At 35.8% G+C, this 18,088-nt stretch overlaps 2 protein-coding genes across 2 annotated transcripts; both read left to right on the plus strand.

Annotated features, from left to right (window-relative positions):
• Positions 1 to 4,596: 4,596 nt before the first annotated feature.
• On the plus strand, positions 4,597 to 10,022 carry LOC128237695 (uncharacterized). Its single transcript, XM_052953279.1, has 5 exons — positions 4,597 to 4,692; positions 5,201 to 5,295; positions 5,638 to 5,712; positions 7,120 to 7,174; positions 9,952 to 10,022. The coding sequence occupies exons 1-5, from the start codon at positions 4,599 to 4,601 to the stop codon at positions 10,020 to 10,022; spliced, it is 390 nt and encodes a 129-aa protein (XP_052809239.1). The 5' UTR covers positions 4,597 to 4,598.
• Positions 10,023 to 11,364: 1,342 nt separating this feature from the next.
• Positions 11,365 to 17,427, plus strand: LOC128236956 (ficolin-2-like). Its single transcript, XM_052952098.1, has 5 exons — positions 11,365 to 11,472; positions 13,884 to 14,032; positions 14,365 to 14,461; positions 14,644 to 14,823; positions 16,872 to 17,427. The coding sequence occupies exons 1-5, from the start codon at positions 11,469 to 11,471 to the stop codon at positions 17,213 to 17,215; spliced, it is 774 nt and encodes a 257-aa protein (XP_052808058.1). The 5' UTR covers positions 11,365 to 11,468; the 3' UTR covers positions 17,216 to 17,427.
• Positions 17,428 to 18,088: the final 661 nt, after the last annotated feature.

An 18,088-nucleotide genomic window follows, 5' to 3' on the forward strand; every position in this document is an offset into this window, starting at 1 on the left:
GCATTCACTGTGATTCGAGCATAGGTAAATCGAAAAAAAACTTTGAAACATTATGTGTTTATGCGCATAAGCACTTGAAAACAAATAATACTGAAAACAAAATAATCTAAATAGCAAATTTAAAATATTTATTAAAAAAGAAGAGCAATCAGTGTTTAAACACAGCAGTAGTATGTTGTACAGGCTTATACTTATGTATATCTTTAAACATACACTTCCTGGGCCGGTATTTATAAACATCTTAAGTCTTTTCTTAACTTAAATAAATTTCTTAAAATTTTCATAGTCAAATGAAATGAGAAGTATAAGTGTTTTTAGTATAATATGTATTTTGCATCAGATCAATGATGATTAATTATTTCAGATCGTATAAAGTAATAATATGAAAGCATAATGGAGATACTTAATGTAAGAAAGACTGAAGTTATGAAATGAAGATTTTTGAATACCGCCCCAGTATCAGATGCACTTTTACTCCCAGATAAATTTACCATAATTAATAATATTTTTTTAAATATTCCAAATATGATGACTAAATGTAGAAAACAATGGTGGCTTATGAAGGATACCGAGTTTTAATTGGAAAGAAATTGAGCATAAAACATTATATTTCTACCTGATGGACTAAAGAAGACCACGTTAATCTTTTAGCATTGACCAATCATTTAATATTTTTGCGCCTTCTGCTTTTAAATACACGGTTACAATCTTGTAATAAGTATTTTGCATAAATGCATTATTCAGCAAGTAGTCAAAGGTCAAACGTCAAATTAATGTTTGTTATACACGTGTATGATTTAAGATTGTCACTTTAATACATGTACCAACAACGGGGACAAGCGTAGGAACCTTAGATTGAACCAACAACTCAGGTGCTATATTCATTACAGGGCACGTTTTCATTCAGATAGACGTTACATATTAACTGATCATACTGTTTGTTAGAGCTAAGAAGCATTCCTTTTAAAGAATTTCATCTTGGAACACCTAAAAGTTGAAATGCCACCATGACCACGGTGCCTTTAAAATTCTAAAATGGCACAGTTGCTATCAAAGGTCAATAATCTTGACAAACCAGTACCTACTTCACCATTACGATAACACGTTCCTAAAAATATCACCGCATTTTACACACTATCTTTTACTCTAGTTTCTGAAAGTGTGCTACTGCTTATCTGCAAGCCAGAATAACAGGGCAGTCTAGTTTATCATGATAATACACGGCAGATGCCCCCGATGTTTTAGACATACAAATGTACACATTGTTGTTAAATGATAATTTTTTACAATTTAATAAATAGACAAATCAAATTTTAACCAGTTAACTGATTAACCCTAACATGTTTCAATGCTTCATTTTAATCAAGAAGCTTGTAAAGCAAAGTAACAGTTATTTTTCAACATTTTCTCTTTCTCTGTAAAGTTCTGAAAAGCATGCCTAAATGTTTTAGTATTAAATTTGTCAGTGTCAAAGTTTTATATGGTCAGTGTCACTGTTTATTATGTCAGTGTCATAGTTTGTATCCTCAGTTGTCATAGTTTATATGTTCAGTGTCATAGTTTATGTGGCCAGTGTCATAGTTTATATTGCCAGTGTCATAGTTTATATGGTCAGTGTCATAGTTTATATGGTCAGAATCATAGTTTATATCGTCAGTGTCATAGTTTATATTCTCAGTATTAGAGTTTATATGGTCAGAGTCATAGATTATAACCAGTGTCATAGTTTATGTGGCCAGTGTCATAGTTTATATTGTCAGTATCATAGTTTATACGGTCAGTAACATAGTTTATATGGCTAGTGTCATAGTTAATAGAGTCAATGTCCTAGTTATATAGTCAGTGTTTCTGTTTATATTGTCAGTGTCATAGCTAATATTGTCAGTGTCATAGTTAAAATGGCCAGTGTCATTGTTTATATTGTCAGTGTCCTAGTGAATATTGTCAGTGCCACTATTTATATTGTCAGTGTCGTAGTTAAAATGGTCTGTCTCTGTTTATATTGTAAGTGTCATAGTAATTATGGTCATTGTTACTCTTTATATTATCAGAGTCATAGTTTATATTCTCAGAATCATTATATTGTTAGTGTCATAGTTTAAATGGCCAGTGTCATAGTGTATATTCTCAGTAAAGTAGTTAATACGGTCATTAACATAGTTTATATGACCAGTGTCATAGTTATTATAGTCAGTGTCATAGTATATATTGTCAGTGTCATAGTAAATATAGTCAGTGTTGTCAGGTCATGGTTAATATGGTCAGTTCCACTGTTTAAATTGTCAGTGTTACAATTAACATAGTCAGAGTCATAGATAATATAGTCAGTGTCATAGTTAATATGGTCAATGCCAATCTTTCTATTGTCAGTATCATAGTTTATTTAGTCAGTGTCATAGTTAATATAGTCAGTGTCATAGTTTTTATGTTCAGTGTCATTGTTTATATGGTCAGTGTCATTGTTTATATTGTCTATTTCATTGTTTAAATTGTTGGTGTCATAGTTAATATGGTCAGTGCCACTGTTTATATTGTCAGTGTCATAGTTAATATGGTCAGTGTCACTGTTTATATTGTCAGTGTCATAGTTAAGATGATCAGTGTCATAGTTAAGATGATGAGTGTCATAGGTAATATGTTCAGTGTAATTGTTTATATTGTCAGTGTCATAGATTATATGGTCAATGTCAATGTTCATATTGTAATGTCATAGTTAATATGGTCAATGTCATTGTTAATATGGTCAGTGTCATGGTTAATATGGTCAGTGTCACTATTTATATTGTCAGCGTCATAGTTAATATGGTCAGTGTCATAGTTAATATGGTCAGTATAATAGTTAATATGGTCAGTGTCATAGTTAATATGGTCAGTATCATGGTTAATATGGTCAGTGTCCTAGTTAATATGGTTTATATTACCAGTGTCATAGCTAATATGGTCAGTGTCATAGTAAATATGGTCAGAACATAGTTAATATGGTCAGTGCCACTGTTTGAATTGTCAGTGTTACAGTTAATATAGTCAGAGTCATAGTTAATATAGTCAGTGTCATAGTTAATATGGTCAATGCCAATCTTTCTATTGTCAGTATCATAGTTTATTTAGTCACTGTCATAGTTAATATAGTCAGTGTCATAGTTATAATGCTCAGTGTCATTGTTTATTTGGTCAGTGTCATTGTTTATATTGTCAGTTTCATTGTTTAAATTCTTAGTGTCATAGTTAATATGGTCAGTGCCACTATTTATAATGTCAGTGTCATAGTTAATATGGCCAGTGTCACTGTTTATATTGTCAGTGTCATAGTTAATATGATCGACATTTCTCTGGGAATTTCGTAAACACAAAATTTAACGGAAACGTGACATTCAATTTTAAAAGATATGAAACTAATTCGCTATCTCAACAACAAAACATCATTCGGCTGCACTGAGCCTGAATTCACCACGAAAAAAATACCGTACGATCCAGAGTCTGAGAGCGACAGTGAATAGATAGACAGACTTCTGTTGCTTTTACGAATACATACATTTATATGCTCTATATTTATGACACACATTTATTTTACTTGTGGTCACAGAATTTCACTCTTGTCTACGCCACTTGTGAAAATATTTTTTCACCACTCGTGAAATAAAATACGATCTTACACTGAATGCAACAAATGTCCTCTATATCTTTATGGTACTCATATAAAACCGAACATAAAGCAAAAAATAGCCCAGCGACAATAATACTTAAGACTTCAAACATGCACGTGAATGTTTCAGGCGGCATTGAGACGTGTCTGTCGTGCCCTGCCAGACTTACGGACGTGCCGTGTACCCACGTACAGAAGTGCTCATCGGGCCAGGTAACTTTCGAACATCCCTTACATACAGTAACGAAAACTGATTCGTTGATATGAAAACACATACTAAATACTTCTATTGTCATGCTTACAATAAAACTTCGATGAACATTACTTCAATATTGCATTTTTATGTAACATATATTTTACAACCCCAATGTTTCCTGTTATGTGCAGCAATGTTTCGCGCGTATCCTGGCAACGTCTTCAGGTGACCTGCTTCACGAGTACGGCTGTAAAGACTCGCAGGTAGAAGACACACATACCGTTATACTGTAATACTCTTGTATATGTGCTCTTGAGCATAAGCCAATATTACACATAAAAAGATTAACACGACTTATGTTCCATTTCTGTATGGCAATTTTAAGTCAGAACTAGAGTAGGTCATCGAAAGCAACCTATATTCACTCGCGGGTCCAGGAGTGAGGTGGTGGGGGTCTGAGGTTGGGGCGCGTGTCAAAGGATTACAACCCTTAGTTACGCTCTCTCTAACTTCGTTTCCTGGATCCGCCCCTGACATTGATCCAGTGGTGACAAATTCAGGAGACGTTTCCAAATGGCTGGCCGTTTTGTTGATACTTAAATAGTTGACATGCTTTGTAAATGGCTTTGAGGGCATGCGGGAAACAAGGAAACTAGAATACAATCAGTAAATGGTAAAAGGTTACATAATTGTTATTTCCACTGGTTACAGCTATGTGGTACAAGTTCGGTGAATGGTAGGAGAGAGACACCAACGTCCATGACATCCCGCCAGACACAGACTGGTTTTCCACTGTGCGAACGATGCTGCTTTGGGACAATATGCAACATGAACATGTGTGGCCAAGCTCCAAGTACGGTTGTTGTTTGAGTTCTTCAGTGCACAAGCTGCACTCTTGTCAAAGCCTGTTGTCGACGTTCATAGTTCATTGGTCTAAGCAAAAACTTCTTTAAGCTGCTTATCGTAAATATATCTTTGACCAAGGTAGGCCAAACGCAAAAAGAATGTTTACTTAAAAGTACGAAAATTATTTTTTAAAACTGCTCAAATAAATGTAATCCATTTAGACGGAATTCCAAAACATTTTTGAAAACGTTTTTTTTTTTGTCAGAAACAAACTCTTTTAAATCTGGCATATACATGAATACTGTATTACAGAAGTTTTTAAAGCTGTTCGATCCCGCGAAGGATATGGGTCTACATCCGGACTGATTTGTTATCCATTTGCCATTGTATTTATGATGATGCATCGATTTCACGTGGGCAATACAATGTTTGTATATGGCAGTAAATCCATTAAACAATGCCAATAAAGTTAATGAACATGTTTAATGAGATTTAATTACTTTTTTATCTTTTAGACATTTCGGTTAGCGGTGGTCCCACCTGTTACTCCTGCTCAAATCATACCACAAAGGATTCCTGCACGGACATACAACACTGCCCGGCTGGACAGGTACACGGACGTTTTAATTGTTTATGAGAAGCAACCTCCATGAGCTTCATAGCATAGTATCAAAACTAGCTGCCGGCAATAGGTTTATCTCATAGAAGGAAGAATGCAAAAACATAAGTAATCCTGGTTGTATTCACATGGCATGCAGAGCAATATAAATCCGTTACAATTTGAGCTATCCTCAACTGCATTATTGCTCGTGTAGATTATAGTCTGCTTAAATCCGGTACCTAACATTAAAGAAACACAAGTGCTTAAACATCTTAAAACACACGAAATGTTCCGTTGCTCGACAATTGAGGGTACACGATTTAAATTAAAGGCGTATATTACGATTTTTAGGTTTGCCAACTTGTCCCCAAAATCTCCATTGCAACCCATACATATCACTTCGAGTCGTCCTGTGCCGTGCATGCGGTAAGTCAGCTTACTTATTGCAGTCTTCGTACTTTTTGTAACTCCTCGAAATGTCCCCAATAAGACAACGAAAAAACACACCAGTAGTCGTCTTAGCAGTGTGTGTATACCAAGTGATGGATTACGTCATAAATGCTTAAAACATAAATAACTTCACTTTTTATTCACCACGTTAATTGAACATGACACAGTATACGCCGCTTACATAGCCCATCCTTCGGTCTTTTACTACAGTTTGATTCAGGATTTAATTTCTACAAACACTTTGACAAACCATTTCGAATAAGAGGCACTGTCAAAACATTATTTTGGAAACAGGTTTAACGAAGTGTTTGAGAAAACTGATCACCCCATCAATGTTCCGGTCATTAAACGAAGGCGCGGCTCTTTAAGCGGTATAGATCTTGTTTCATTTCAAATGGTGAAGGAAAAGAAAAGTTAACTTTGTTTTAAATCATTATTCTTAGCAAACAGGCGCATTCCGGGAATGTAGCATTTGTGACTTAATTTATCACGAAGTATACCCACACTTAGGTTCACTGTTAAATTTACGTCAAACCTTAACCATGTATGTATTTTATCTTTAACACGGACCGTAAACACGGGGTCATTGGGATATATTCATGTACATGAACTCATAAAAGCAATAAAGTTTGCACCAAATGAGGCGGATCAGTGGTCTAGTGGTAACACACTTGACTATCAATCAAGGGGTCGAAGGTTCGATTCTCGTCGCATCACTATAAATCCTGATCGTCTTTCGGGAGGGACGTTAAATGGGGTTCCGTGTGACAGTGCTATACACTGGTGCACGTAAAAGAACCAGGGAAGCTCTAATCCAGGGCTACATTTTGTCTGTGCACTATGCTCCAAAAACCTAAAATGACTAACAATCTTAACGGAGCACTCGCCGAATGGGCAAGGCCCAAGTGCGAGTATAAAGAAGCTTACACACCACCACTACCACCACCACCAACATCACACCAAATGACATAAACAATCTTACATGTGTATGGAACAGAGTGTCCTCGCAGTCCTCACACCACTGCCTAACTGGTGAACGTCAGTAGTAATGATGTGCTACTACCAATCATTATAGATATTGTGACCAACATGCAATCATAAATTACATGAACACATTAATTGACTTAGCTGCGATTCTAAATACCCCTATAGGCATATAGAGACTGCTGAACCAAATGAAAAATACAATATATATATATGCAATTTTGTTGGAACTCCTTGATGCATTTCCCCTTGTTGTTATTAAACACATGTAGTTTGGTTGTATTTCCTTTTAGCTTTCCACCTGTTAAATAATATCTGTAATTTGGTTGTTACCCTTAGATGCATTTGGTTTACCAACAACAGCAAATTACAAGTCTTACTTGACCTACTTTGATACAGGACTGTGAAGCTAAAGTTGCCGCCTTAACGCAGGGAATACTGGGTAGAAAAAGAGGTAATTAAAAATAACACTATCTAAATTTGCTTGTATGGCTGCTAGATAAATCAACATCTGTTATCATTTCTCCCGATTGAATCACAAAGGTTAATGTAGATAAATATACATTTGTTAGTGTCCCGCGCTTTATTCCAGACATGCCTTGTTCTATGCGATGTTGTAACACAACCCTGTGTAACCAGCTATCATGCGGTCAAGTGACAACACCAGGTATGAGCATTTTATCATTCACTTATCACGTCGATATTTAACTATAGACGTATTGGTACCCGAGTTGACATACTTATACAAGTACATTTAAAATTATATACTTTGGAAATTGACCTTTAGTTTTGATAGTTGACATAAAATAATTATGAAATTCATGATGGTATAGGCACTCGCTCATATTTTCTAACATGCACTTTTAATGAAAACAAAAATTTGTAAAAACTAAGATACTGACGGGATGGAACCCTTAAAAAAATGTTGAAATATGCTCAAATATTGTCTTTAAAGTGAACGGTTTTGAATAGCGTTAGTAACGCGATTTAACAAAACACCAAAAAGGGTAAATAAACCATCGTTTAGGAGTCCTTCCGTGCGATCGGTTTAATGGCATTTTCTATTTGTTCTTTACGGTATAGGCGTGGGTTAGCTTCCAATTACAGTCAGTACTTTTATTGTATTGATTTTCTGCAATAACGGTATCAAAGAGTAAAATCAATACAATAGAAGTGCTTTCCAATCATTGCCGGGAAAAAATGTTGGCCATAAACATAAAGCCCCTTTAAATGATAGTGAAGTAACAGTAATGTCCTTTCGAATGTGAGAGTAATTTTCCCTTGTAAAATTAAAGAATATTGTTTCGTTTGAAATACAAGGTCTCTATCTCTATATTACAGCTGGTAAAAACATATAACGCAAAAACAAACTGATAAGTTGTGCGTCGAGATTACCTTATCATTTTTCCGAAATGCAAACAAGAACTTTTTTGCGCCCGCCGCTTGAAATTTGTCGAAACTGACTATTTTGTTCGTAGTATATTTTTGAAAAGTCATCAAAATAGATGTTAAAATATGATTTCACTATTTTGATCAAAATTATTAATGTCTTTTTGTAAAAAAATAAATACGCTGTTTTGAAGAGGTAAATCTTCAAATGAACCGGTAAATTTCACCATCCTGTGGAAACGGAAGTCAATTACTTGAGGCGCAAGTTCACCAATTCGGAAAAGGACATTGTCATGACACTACACTCTGCCATACTTGCAGTTAATAATAAAAGGGCTGATGACCCTGCATATTTTTGCATGTTTTGGTTTGAACACTGTCCAATAGAGCACTTGGTAGAGCAATTCCCCTAGGGTTCTTCTTTGCAAACAGTGCCATTACCTTGGCAATGTCGATCTTTCACTAAAGTCAGTGCACTTACACTTCTTTCACATTCACAGGAGGTTACTGGAAATACACTACAAACTGTCTGCACTGTGTGGATGTTGGGGTACATCTTCAGACTTTCTTGTAGAGTTTCAGTAGGAAAATTCCACATTTTTCCACTTTTGTTGCCAGCTATGCAGTTCTGAACCCAGAGACTGTGGTGAATACATGTCTTGCAGGAACCAGTTCAAGTCAGCAGCATTTGCCGGATTGGCACAATCAACATCAGAAACATTTTCATAGTTGAATCTTATTGAACACTTTACAATCTTTCTATTATTTTATGATCTATCGTTTAATATCTATTAATATTTTATTGTTTTCAACCAGTCCTCGACAGTTATTGATTTTGTTAGTCTTAATCAATTTTGTGTGTTTGCGTACCAGTAGCGTTGACTGAAAACACTGTTGTTATGTTCTTTATTATATGTACCCCTGATGAGCGATATATTCCAAATGCGCTGGGACTGATTTCTTCGTTCCAAAAGCCTTTTTAGTAATTTTTGCTATTCAATTATTATAATAAACATGCAAGGAAACCTTTAGAGGATTGATATAGCTGAGGCATCGTGTGACCACAACCACTACCCGGATGAACTGGAACGAGGTGATTGCAAATAGGAACCCAGTTTATCACTGCGGATGTAGTGGCCCTCTTCTCGCCAGACATAATCCTGGGAAATCACTTCAACAATATCTGAGAGAAAATCGAAAAAAATCTCCAGTGCATCTTGTCTCTCTACCCAACGTGTGGGACAAAGCTTCTGTAAAATTTACACATATTTAATTAAATATATTTCAAAATACTTCAAAAATATACAAAAAGTGGTGCTAGTTAGATTATAACAGATATGGTAATATGCAACCATTGCTTTGCTTCAACAGCAGCTTTATGACATGGCTTTTCTTTGCAAAGTATACCTGTTTACCTCTTTCATTAGGTGTGCACATACTTTATTTTCATATCCATCGAGTAATTTGCATGGATCTTTTTTGTAGTATGATTCTTATGAGCACTGGCGATGTTCTTTCAACACCGAATCTCTATGTTCAACTCTAAATTCCAATAGAGCCTTAAAATTTCCGAAGTTGCTGTCAGCCTCATTTAGGTACTTAGAATCATTACGAATACCACCGTAATGCATTATTATGGAGGGCACAAAATAACACTGTCTTAACTACAGACTGTAGGCTGTAGCACTTCAACTTTTCCCCCTTCTCTCGCCTTCAGGGTGGTATCCACATGCTTGACGACTGTCATTTTCTTCGACATAGAGGCTATAAACAGTTCAGCTCGAACCTTACTGTACATATGTGCCTGATGCACATTTTTCCTATCTTTCTGGTTTCTTTTAGCGTCTGTGAAATGCCCGGTGAACACTTCCAATGCCAGTATCCCATTTCGGAATGGTTCAGATGCTAACTGACCACGTCGTTTGTTTGCTCTCCGAAACACTACACAGTGTACGCAGTAGACAGCATCTTCGGAAATTCTATATTCAAGTCCTAGGAATTTTGAGAGCCAAGCCCTCTTAAATTACCGTTTCAGTTGGCCGCTTTGTGTTTCACTGTCTGTCAAGGAGTCCTGTCGCTTAATGTACGAGCTGACATGTTCGACATCAGCCGCTGTCAATGAGCTTGGAAAAATAGAAAACATTCTTAAAAATGTTTGTACGTAATATACTAGAATAAAACATTTTTGTCATATGATATGTTTCTCTTTGTGACAAATATAATTTAAACATTTTGCTTAACGCTTGTTTGTCCATCCTCAATGTCAACTTAAACAATATTTAATACAAATTTTATGCGTAAAACACTGATTATTACTAGTAATCATATTATATCTGTCGTGTCTCACATTCAAACTTATGGCGTTATCGTTCTATATATGTATAATTGAATTCATTTTTTTGATAATGTAATAAGGAATACGTTTGTCTTCAAATTACTAGATAAATGTGTTGAATCTTGAAACTTGAATCTGTTTGTATATACTACTTCTGACTCCTGAGGAAAAATGGCGTGTAATCAACATTAGTTTTCGACCTCTCAATTAATAAGTGGCATGCTATAGAAGTAGTTTATTTGGTCTTTTAACAATGTTCAGATTACACGTCTTCGTGCCCTGTTTCTTTCCAATAGTCGGCTGGTGCAGTAGCATTTATATTTACCTTATGACAACTTCTCTGAGTATGTAACAATGTATAAACTATAATGGTGTGACATTCTGAAAACAACAACACAAAAAATAAGTGTTCTTTCAATTTCAAACGCGCTGTAAAATTACTGCTATTGCAATTTGACTCCATGCTGTACATGTATGGTGAATGATATAATGCTTACAAAACCTGCAAAATGTGTTTGACGTAAACATGTGAAGGTAAATAATTTATACAACTTTTCACTCGTCGTCAAAATACGTTTTTTAAAGATCGCATTATGCCTCTTCGTTTTATCTTTGAAATCGAAAGAATTTGTTTTAAATATTTGTTCGCTTGCTCGCACCATTCTTTCCCCTGAAAATCGGTAGAACAGACTATTAATTTGGTGTTACTTCATATAGAAAATTGATCTTAACGTAGTGATTCCCTTTATCATCTGTCACTGTATAAAGCTAGCTCGTCCGTTTCGAGTAATAGTGAAAACTGTTCTATAGGCTCAATAACTCGTTGACATTAGGAGCGATGTGTGTTTTTCCTCACCTAGCTGTATAATGAGGTGGTAGATTTTCCCCCTTATTATAAGATGTTATGCTCACTTCATTTGCTGATCCCTGCTCATCCAATCCCTGTCAGAGAGGCTCATGCACCAGTTCGAATGGGGACTTTGAATGCCACTGTCCATCAGGGTATTCTGGGAAGACGTGTGATATGGGTAACACGTGTTTAGAATTCAAATTTTGCTGAAATGTCTAGACTTTAATCGTTAGATTATAAGCAAGCTATCTTACCCATTAATATGTATACTATATGAACTACAACTGATATCTATAATATGCAAGAGTTGGCTAGTCCATAGGTGTTAGTATCAGACAAGTTTGTGATATAATTATATACCAAAATAAAAATGGTTTCGAATGCACCTTTACCCATTTAGCTAATACTACTGAGTTTGATAAGCAGTTACACGTATTAAATATGGAAGCCTTTAGTTTACATAATCTTACCCAGTGCCATTAAACCGGGTTTATGTTTAAACTGTTCTTTTAAACTGAGCTTGTTTCTGTAGCTTTTCGCATTAATATTGATATTTACAGCAGTTTTGTGAGTGCCGTGTGGAAGCTGTAAAAAGTCGCCCAGTATTTACATTTAAATTGTCATAATTTGTTGTTTTACAGAGACTGAGAACGGTAGTCTTTAGTTTACATAATCTTACCCAGTGCCATTTAACCGGGTTTATGTTTAACGTTTTTGCTACTGAGCTTGTTTCTATAGCTTTTCGCATAAATATGTATACAAACTTATTAACACTTTTCCAAACCCCTGAATGTTAATGCAAACTTTGGGCAAGTATGGCTGTTGTCTGCAAAATGGATAAAAAAAACGGACGGATAGCCTCGGTAGCTGTTTGAAAAATAAAAAAGAGGCCCATGAGGGCCTATGCTCTACTGGCATGGCTTTTGTGGTCATTTTCAATCCAGAGCATGTATATATGGATAATAGGCAAGAAATATATAGTTCACTTCTTGTGTTTGGGTTGGCTGAGAACGTTGCACGTTCAGCACCAGATGACAGAAAGTGTTGTAAGCAGATTAGTTGCATGAACTATTTTAATACGTGCCAAGTAAAGGTCATCTGAGGAAAAACAATATTTGCTTTCAAAACTGTACTTTAACTGCTGTAGCTTCAAAATTAAAAAAAAATAGGTGAAAAGGTCTCATTCAAGGTCATCCGAGGATAACATTGATATTTGTTTGAAAAACAATACACACGGTACAATTTTGTTACTGAAGCTTCAAAACTAAATAAGTAGGTCAAGAGGTCACAAACAAGGTCATCGAAGTACAATGTAAGGTCGTTGTTTACAAAACAGTAAACATGGTCAAAATGTCATGGCTGTAGCTTCCAAAATAACAAAGTAGGTCAAAAGGTCACAGTCACAGTCAAGGACACCATTGATGCTCGTTTGCAAAACTTCACACGGTCTAAATTTCATTGTTGTAGCTTCAAAAATAAGAAAATAGGTCAAAAGGTCAAAGTCAAGGTCTTCCGAGGACAACATTGAAGTTGGTTTGCAAAACTGTACACATGGTCTAAATTTCATTGTTCTAGCTTTAAAAATAAAACAGTAGGTCAAAAGGTCAGAGTCAAGGTCATACGACGACAACATTGATACTCATTTTCGGAATCATACTCATGGTCCAAATTTCATTGCTGTAGCTTTTATAAAAAGGTGGTCAAAAGGGGAGGGTCCCAGCTTTAGCCCCAGGGGCATAATTTCAACTGTTTTGCTAGACGGTCATCATATGATGCTCAACAACAAATATCAAACATATGAGCCTTTTGGTTTGAAACAAGACTATTAAAAAATATTTCTTAAATAATAAACTGGCACTGCCCTGGGGCAGTGCCAGTTTTGACCGCATAGGCATAATTTGAACAACCATGGTAGCGGACCACTGAATTATGCCTTAAATAGCTAGGGTCTGTCTAGCTGTTTTAGACAAATAGATTGATTTAAGTATACACAACCTGTGAACCCGGGGACGTTTCCAGTAATGACCACAGGGGCATAATTTAAACAAACATTCACAAGCAATTGTGTTAAAATGGATGCGCGAACGACTGACACTTATGATCTTTGGCCCATAGAGCCAAAAATGGCCTTTGGCCTATAAAACTAAAAATCAACCAGCCTCTTTTAACTAATTTTGATCTCTTTCAACAAGGGCAATGGAGAGTATGACACAAGACCAACTGCACAACCAAAGAACAGGTTGTCTCCTTTAATCCTAGACTTTGCTTTACATGTTGACTTGGCTAAAAACAACATTTGTTAATACTTTCTTATTACTACTTTCATATGGGCCATACTCTAGGCATGCATGGGAGGTTTTGGGCTGGTTTTCGAAAGGAACTTAATACTGTACAATTTTCATCGAGATACAATCAAAACTGAAGACTGTACCGTGTTCACAAGCAATTGTTTATAGACGCACTGACGCACGAACGCACGGACGCACATACGACATACGCATTACCATCAGCATAAGCTCTTCTGGCCATTGACCAGTAGAGCCAAAATCAATGCCTTAATTCCAGAGAATCTGTCGGTTTTAATTACAGGACCGTTGCCTATGGATTGTAAAGACATAATCAATCGCCCACATCTGTTCTCGAATCGAGGTGACGGTGTGTACACAATAATGTTGCCAAGGTCACACACTGTGCTGCAAGTCTTCTGCAACATGACGCACGATTCGGGAGGCTGGACCGTAAGTGTTAGAGTACTTAGTATTTTTACTATGATTAGACCGTTCAATAAATGTTACTTAAATGGAAATTATGTAGTTTATTGCTGATAATATTTAAGTAAACTTATTTATAACGGAAATAATTCTACTATGTACCAAAGACGATATCAGATCTGTGCATTCATTTATATTTCCAATTTATGAGTCTGGTTGCCATTTCCGTATTGCGAGCAAATAAATTATGTAACGATTTTATGCGTTAATACATGAAACCAATGAACGTAAGTCATAAAGGACGTTGACATGCGATGCACGTCGTTTTGCCTAATCCTTATAACTACTTATCATTTCAGGCATTTCAACGCCGCGTCACAAACAGTCCAGATTTCCACAGAAACCTGGCAGAGTACAAAAAGGGATTTGGGGACATAAATTCCAATTTCTGGATGGGTAGTGTTTTTTGTTATATTTTGTTTTTTATTTCTGCTGCTTTTCAGTGCTTGAATGTAAACAACGTTTAAATAAATCTCATTGCAAACCATAACATATACTTGCTCAACTTAGATTAAATTTAAATTTTGAAACAAATTTTCATTTTTTTATGTTTTTGTAGACAATTGCGCTTTCTTCAGGTTTGGAGAACTTGAAGGAAATCGTAGATTTAGGACCTACCGATGGGAAATTACACGGAGTTGTCGTTGGTGCCAACGATAGCTCCTTGCACGAACAATGTACCTATACCATGCGAATTATCTCTCTGAGTGGTGCTCCATCATTTACAATCGAGACGGAGGCTAATACGAATTTTTCATGTAAGAAACTTTTGTTGTATTTTTTTTTCATATTCTTTATAACGTTTCTATTGATCTCTGGATAGCAATTAAAGTTTAAATTAATATATTTTACAACAATTGTGAAGCAAGTTATTTCAAAATTATATTAATCACTCACGTTGGTACGATGTTACGCGAGAGTGTGGTCTTGTGTTGTCCGGGAGACCGGAGTACCCGGAAGAAACCCATTTGTCCGACTTGGTGACCACAAACCAAAATCACATGCGTCCAAGCCGGAATTCGAATCCAGGTTGCCTAGATAAGAAGCGACTGCGCTAACCACTGCGCTAAACCGGACAACCGTATACTATTTTTCAGTGTTCTGTTCATAATTGCATGAAAGTTACATTAATATCAAAGTACCGGGTAATGCAAATACCGGTACAAAATGGGGTGAACAATTTTTATCCGGAATAGCCTCCAAGAAGACCCCAATAAAAAACAATCACAACAAAATACAAAATCATTTACTTAGAATTTCAAGGCCGACAAGTTTGTTGTCTTTATGACCAGCACCAGTTGAATTAAGGATTGCCCATAAAGGCGCACATTTAAGCAATGTGCCGTATACCAGTATGCATAAAATACCGATTGACCATTTCGTGTTTCGACAAAGCAAAATTGTAAGTAGCAATATTTACATGGGATTGGCAGCATTGTACATTGATGTGTAGTTGGTAAACAACTTATAATTAATCTAGCTTGATGGGAAAAATCTTTGGAAAGTATTGGTAAGAGAAGGCATTATATTAATCATGTAATTTTGATGTAACTAGATTTCGCTTATTATCAGAAACAGTAGCGTATAAAGACATTGTTTATCCCATTTGGGCAATCCCTACCTACAAGTAGCCTTCCAAACCTCTGCCCGGCTACTGTCCTGACAATACCAGCACCTACCACTGTGTAAGAATAATAATTGAAAATGTAAAGTCGTAACACAGAGAAAATACTTGCCGAAAGAAAAACACAAGTAGTTGTATGTGTTCGACAGATGCTATATAAATTTGAACCACTCATAAATAGATATTAGCCCATTTTGTTTAATTGGTTATTTTTATTTAAAATTTCCACTGAAATATTTTTGGTATTTAAATACCAACAAGGATAAAATATATTCACTGAAGCATCTTATAATTCTCAAATTCTTCTTATTTCTTTTAAAGCAATAAGGTATTATTTGCACATTGAGCACAAGAGGGACCCGTCCAGGTGCGGATCAGCCTTCTAAATTCCAGGTAGTTTTGGGAGCATCTTATTTCTTTTGGAAGGCTGTTCTACACCTGACTGGCCTAAAGCGGAAAGAGTTTTTCCCATATTTAGTCATTCTTACTGATGGAACATCTACACAGTTTTCATATCTGAGATTAAAATTACATGTCATGAAAGCTACAAGGTTTTGAACATATTCTGGTGAGATACAAAAACGTAAGTTTCAATAGCAATGTATTTTACCCTGCTTAAATGTAATGTTGGCAATTGAACTATATGAAGAAGATTTTTGTAAGTTGAGGTGAAATCATTGTAATGAGTAATAACATTCTGTACTGGAAGGTACACGTTGATATCTCACGTATGTCAATTTAAGATGGCTCTCAAATTATTTTAGTTGTATCATGACGTGATTGCCAGTTCTATATCAATTATGCTGATGTTCATCTCGTACAATTTAAGTTTCTCTTCGCAATCTTTTATACAATATAAGCTTTATATGCATATCAATGAAAGTATTTGACCTACTTGCAGGTCATTTTACAGGTCGAGTGCTTAACACAATATGGTTGCAACACCTACTATGTTTATATCGAGTTACAACGTATAAACAACGTATCGACATTCTCTGAAAGTGTATTTTATCTAATTTTCAAATGTATTTTATTTCTGTTACTTATTTAATATTTCGATAAATGCTGTCCATACATGAGCATGCTCTTGTGTTGTGGCACAGGTAAGGTTGACTGTCACAAGGTAGGGTAGCAACTTTTAATCAAAATTATGACATATAAAATACACATACCATTTTACAGGTACAGGCAGTATAGTCCCGGAGGCAAATGGACAGATAGATATAGATGACGTGTCCCCACATGTCGCCACATTCGCCACGTACGACCGGGACACTACTGACAGCTGCGCGGCGCATCAAGGGGGAGGATGGTGGTACTATGGTTGTGTCCCGTCTCACGGCTCATTACCAACCAACACATATAATAACTCTATTTACTGCGGATCACATTTCTATCCCGGTCATTTAATTCCAGATGCAAATTTTCATTGTACCCCATTGAATCTTTATTCTGACCGTCCATCGCAAGAATTTGATCAGTTTTCAATGACTTACATTGATATGATGATTCGACGAAACAATTAGTTGACAAAGAAAATATATGCAGCCTGAATAATAGCAAAAATCATGCAGTGCGCTGCACACATGGTGAATAACAAACTTTAATTATATTAAGTCGGTTGAACATACATGATGCTTAAATAAGAGTTATTGTTGGTCACATGCAGGCTAATGTATTTATTTGTCTGTAGTATTTTATGTATTTCTTTTTCTGTAATCTGTGGATTTTTATTGAAGATCTTTTGGACAACTATAATTCTTTTCGATAACGCTTGTTTTGGTGATATGTTTATTGATGAAATTAAAGCAGTACAAGATACGTTAGTATTTGTTGTTTATAATAACAGCAACAATATAACAGCAACAATAATTATGATTAACAACGTCAAGGATGTCTTTCCCGCATTTTTTAAGCAAATTTAATTTCATGCGGCTCGACTCCATGTATGTTCACTAGTTTAACAAATCAATTCCTCCGACGGACTCCATTTTGTATCGTTGCTGCTGACGCCGTGTTGTGAAACTCTGGTGTTACCGGCGCGTTTAACCGGAAGATGTCTCATTATGGATTTTTTTTGCGCACTGCGCCGATTATGTCAAGTTAAGTTAAGTCATGTTTAGATGTTTCGAAATGCACCTATCTTACACGAGCGGCTATGGAAGATGCTTTTTCTCCCACCTCAGTTAAACAAAATTAGGTAAAAATGTATTTTTTTTGCTGGAACTCTTTTGTGCTTAGTGAAAATATTTGCGTATGGATATGCGATAATGCGTGGTTGTCATGGATATTCGCGCAGTGATTCCGATTATATAAATAGTCAAATATGCCTTTAAATAGTCCTAAGAAGAGTGAAGCATTATTTCTTGAATGGTGCGTGAAAACTGTTTTATGGTGAC

Source organism: Mya arenaria, chromosome 6 (genome assembly GCF_026914265.1).
Source record: "Mya arenaria isolate MELC-2E11 chromosome 6, ASM2691426v1".
NCBI classification, from domain to species: Eukaryota; Metazoa; Mollusca; class Bivalvia; order Myida; family Myidae; genus Mya; species Mya arenaria.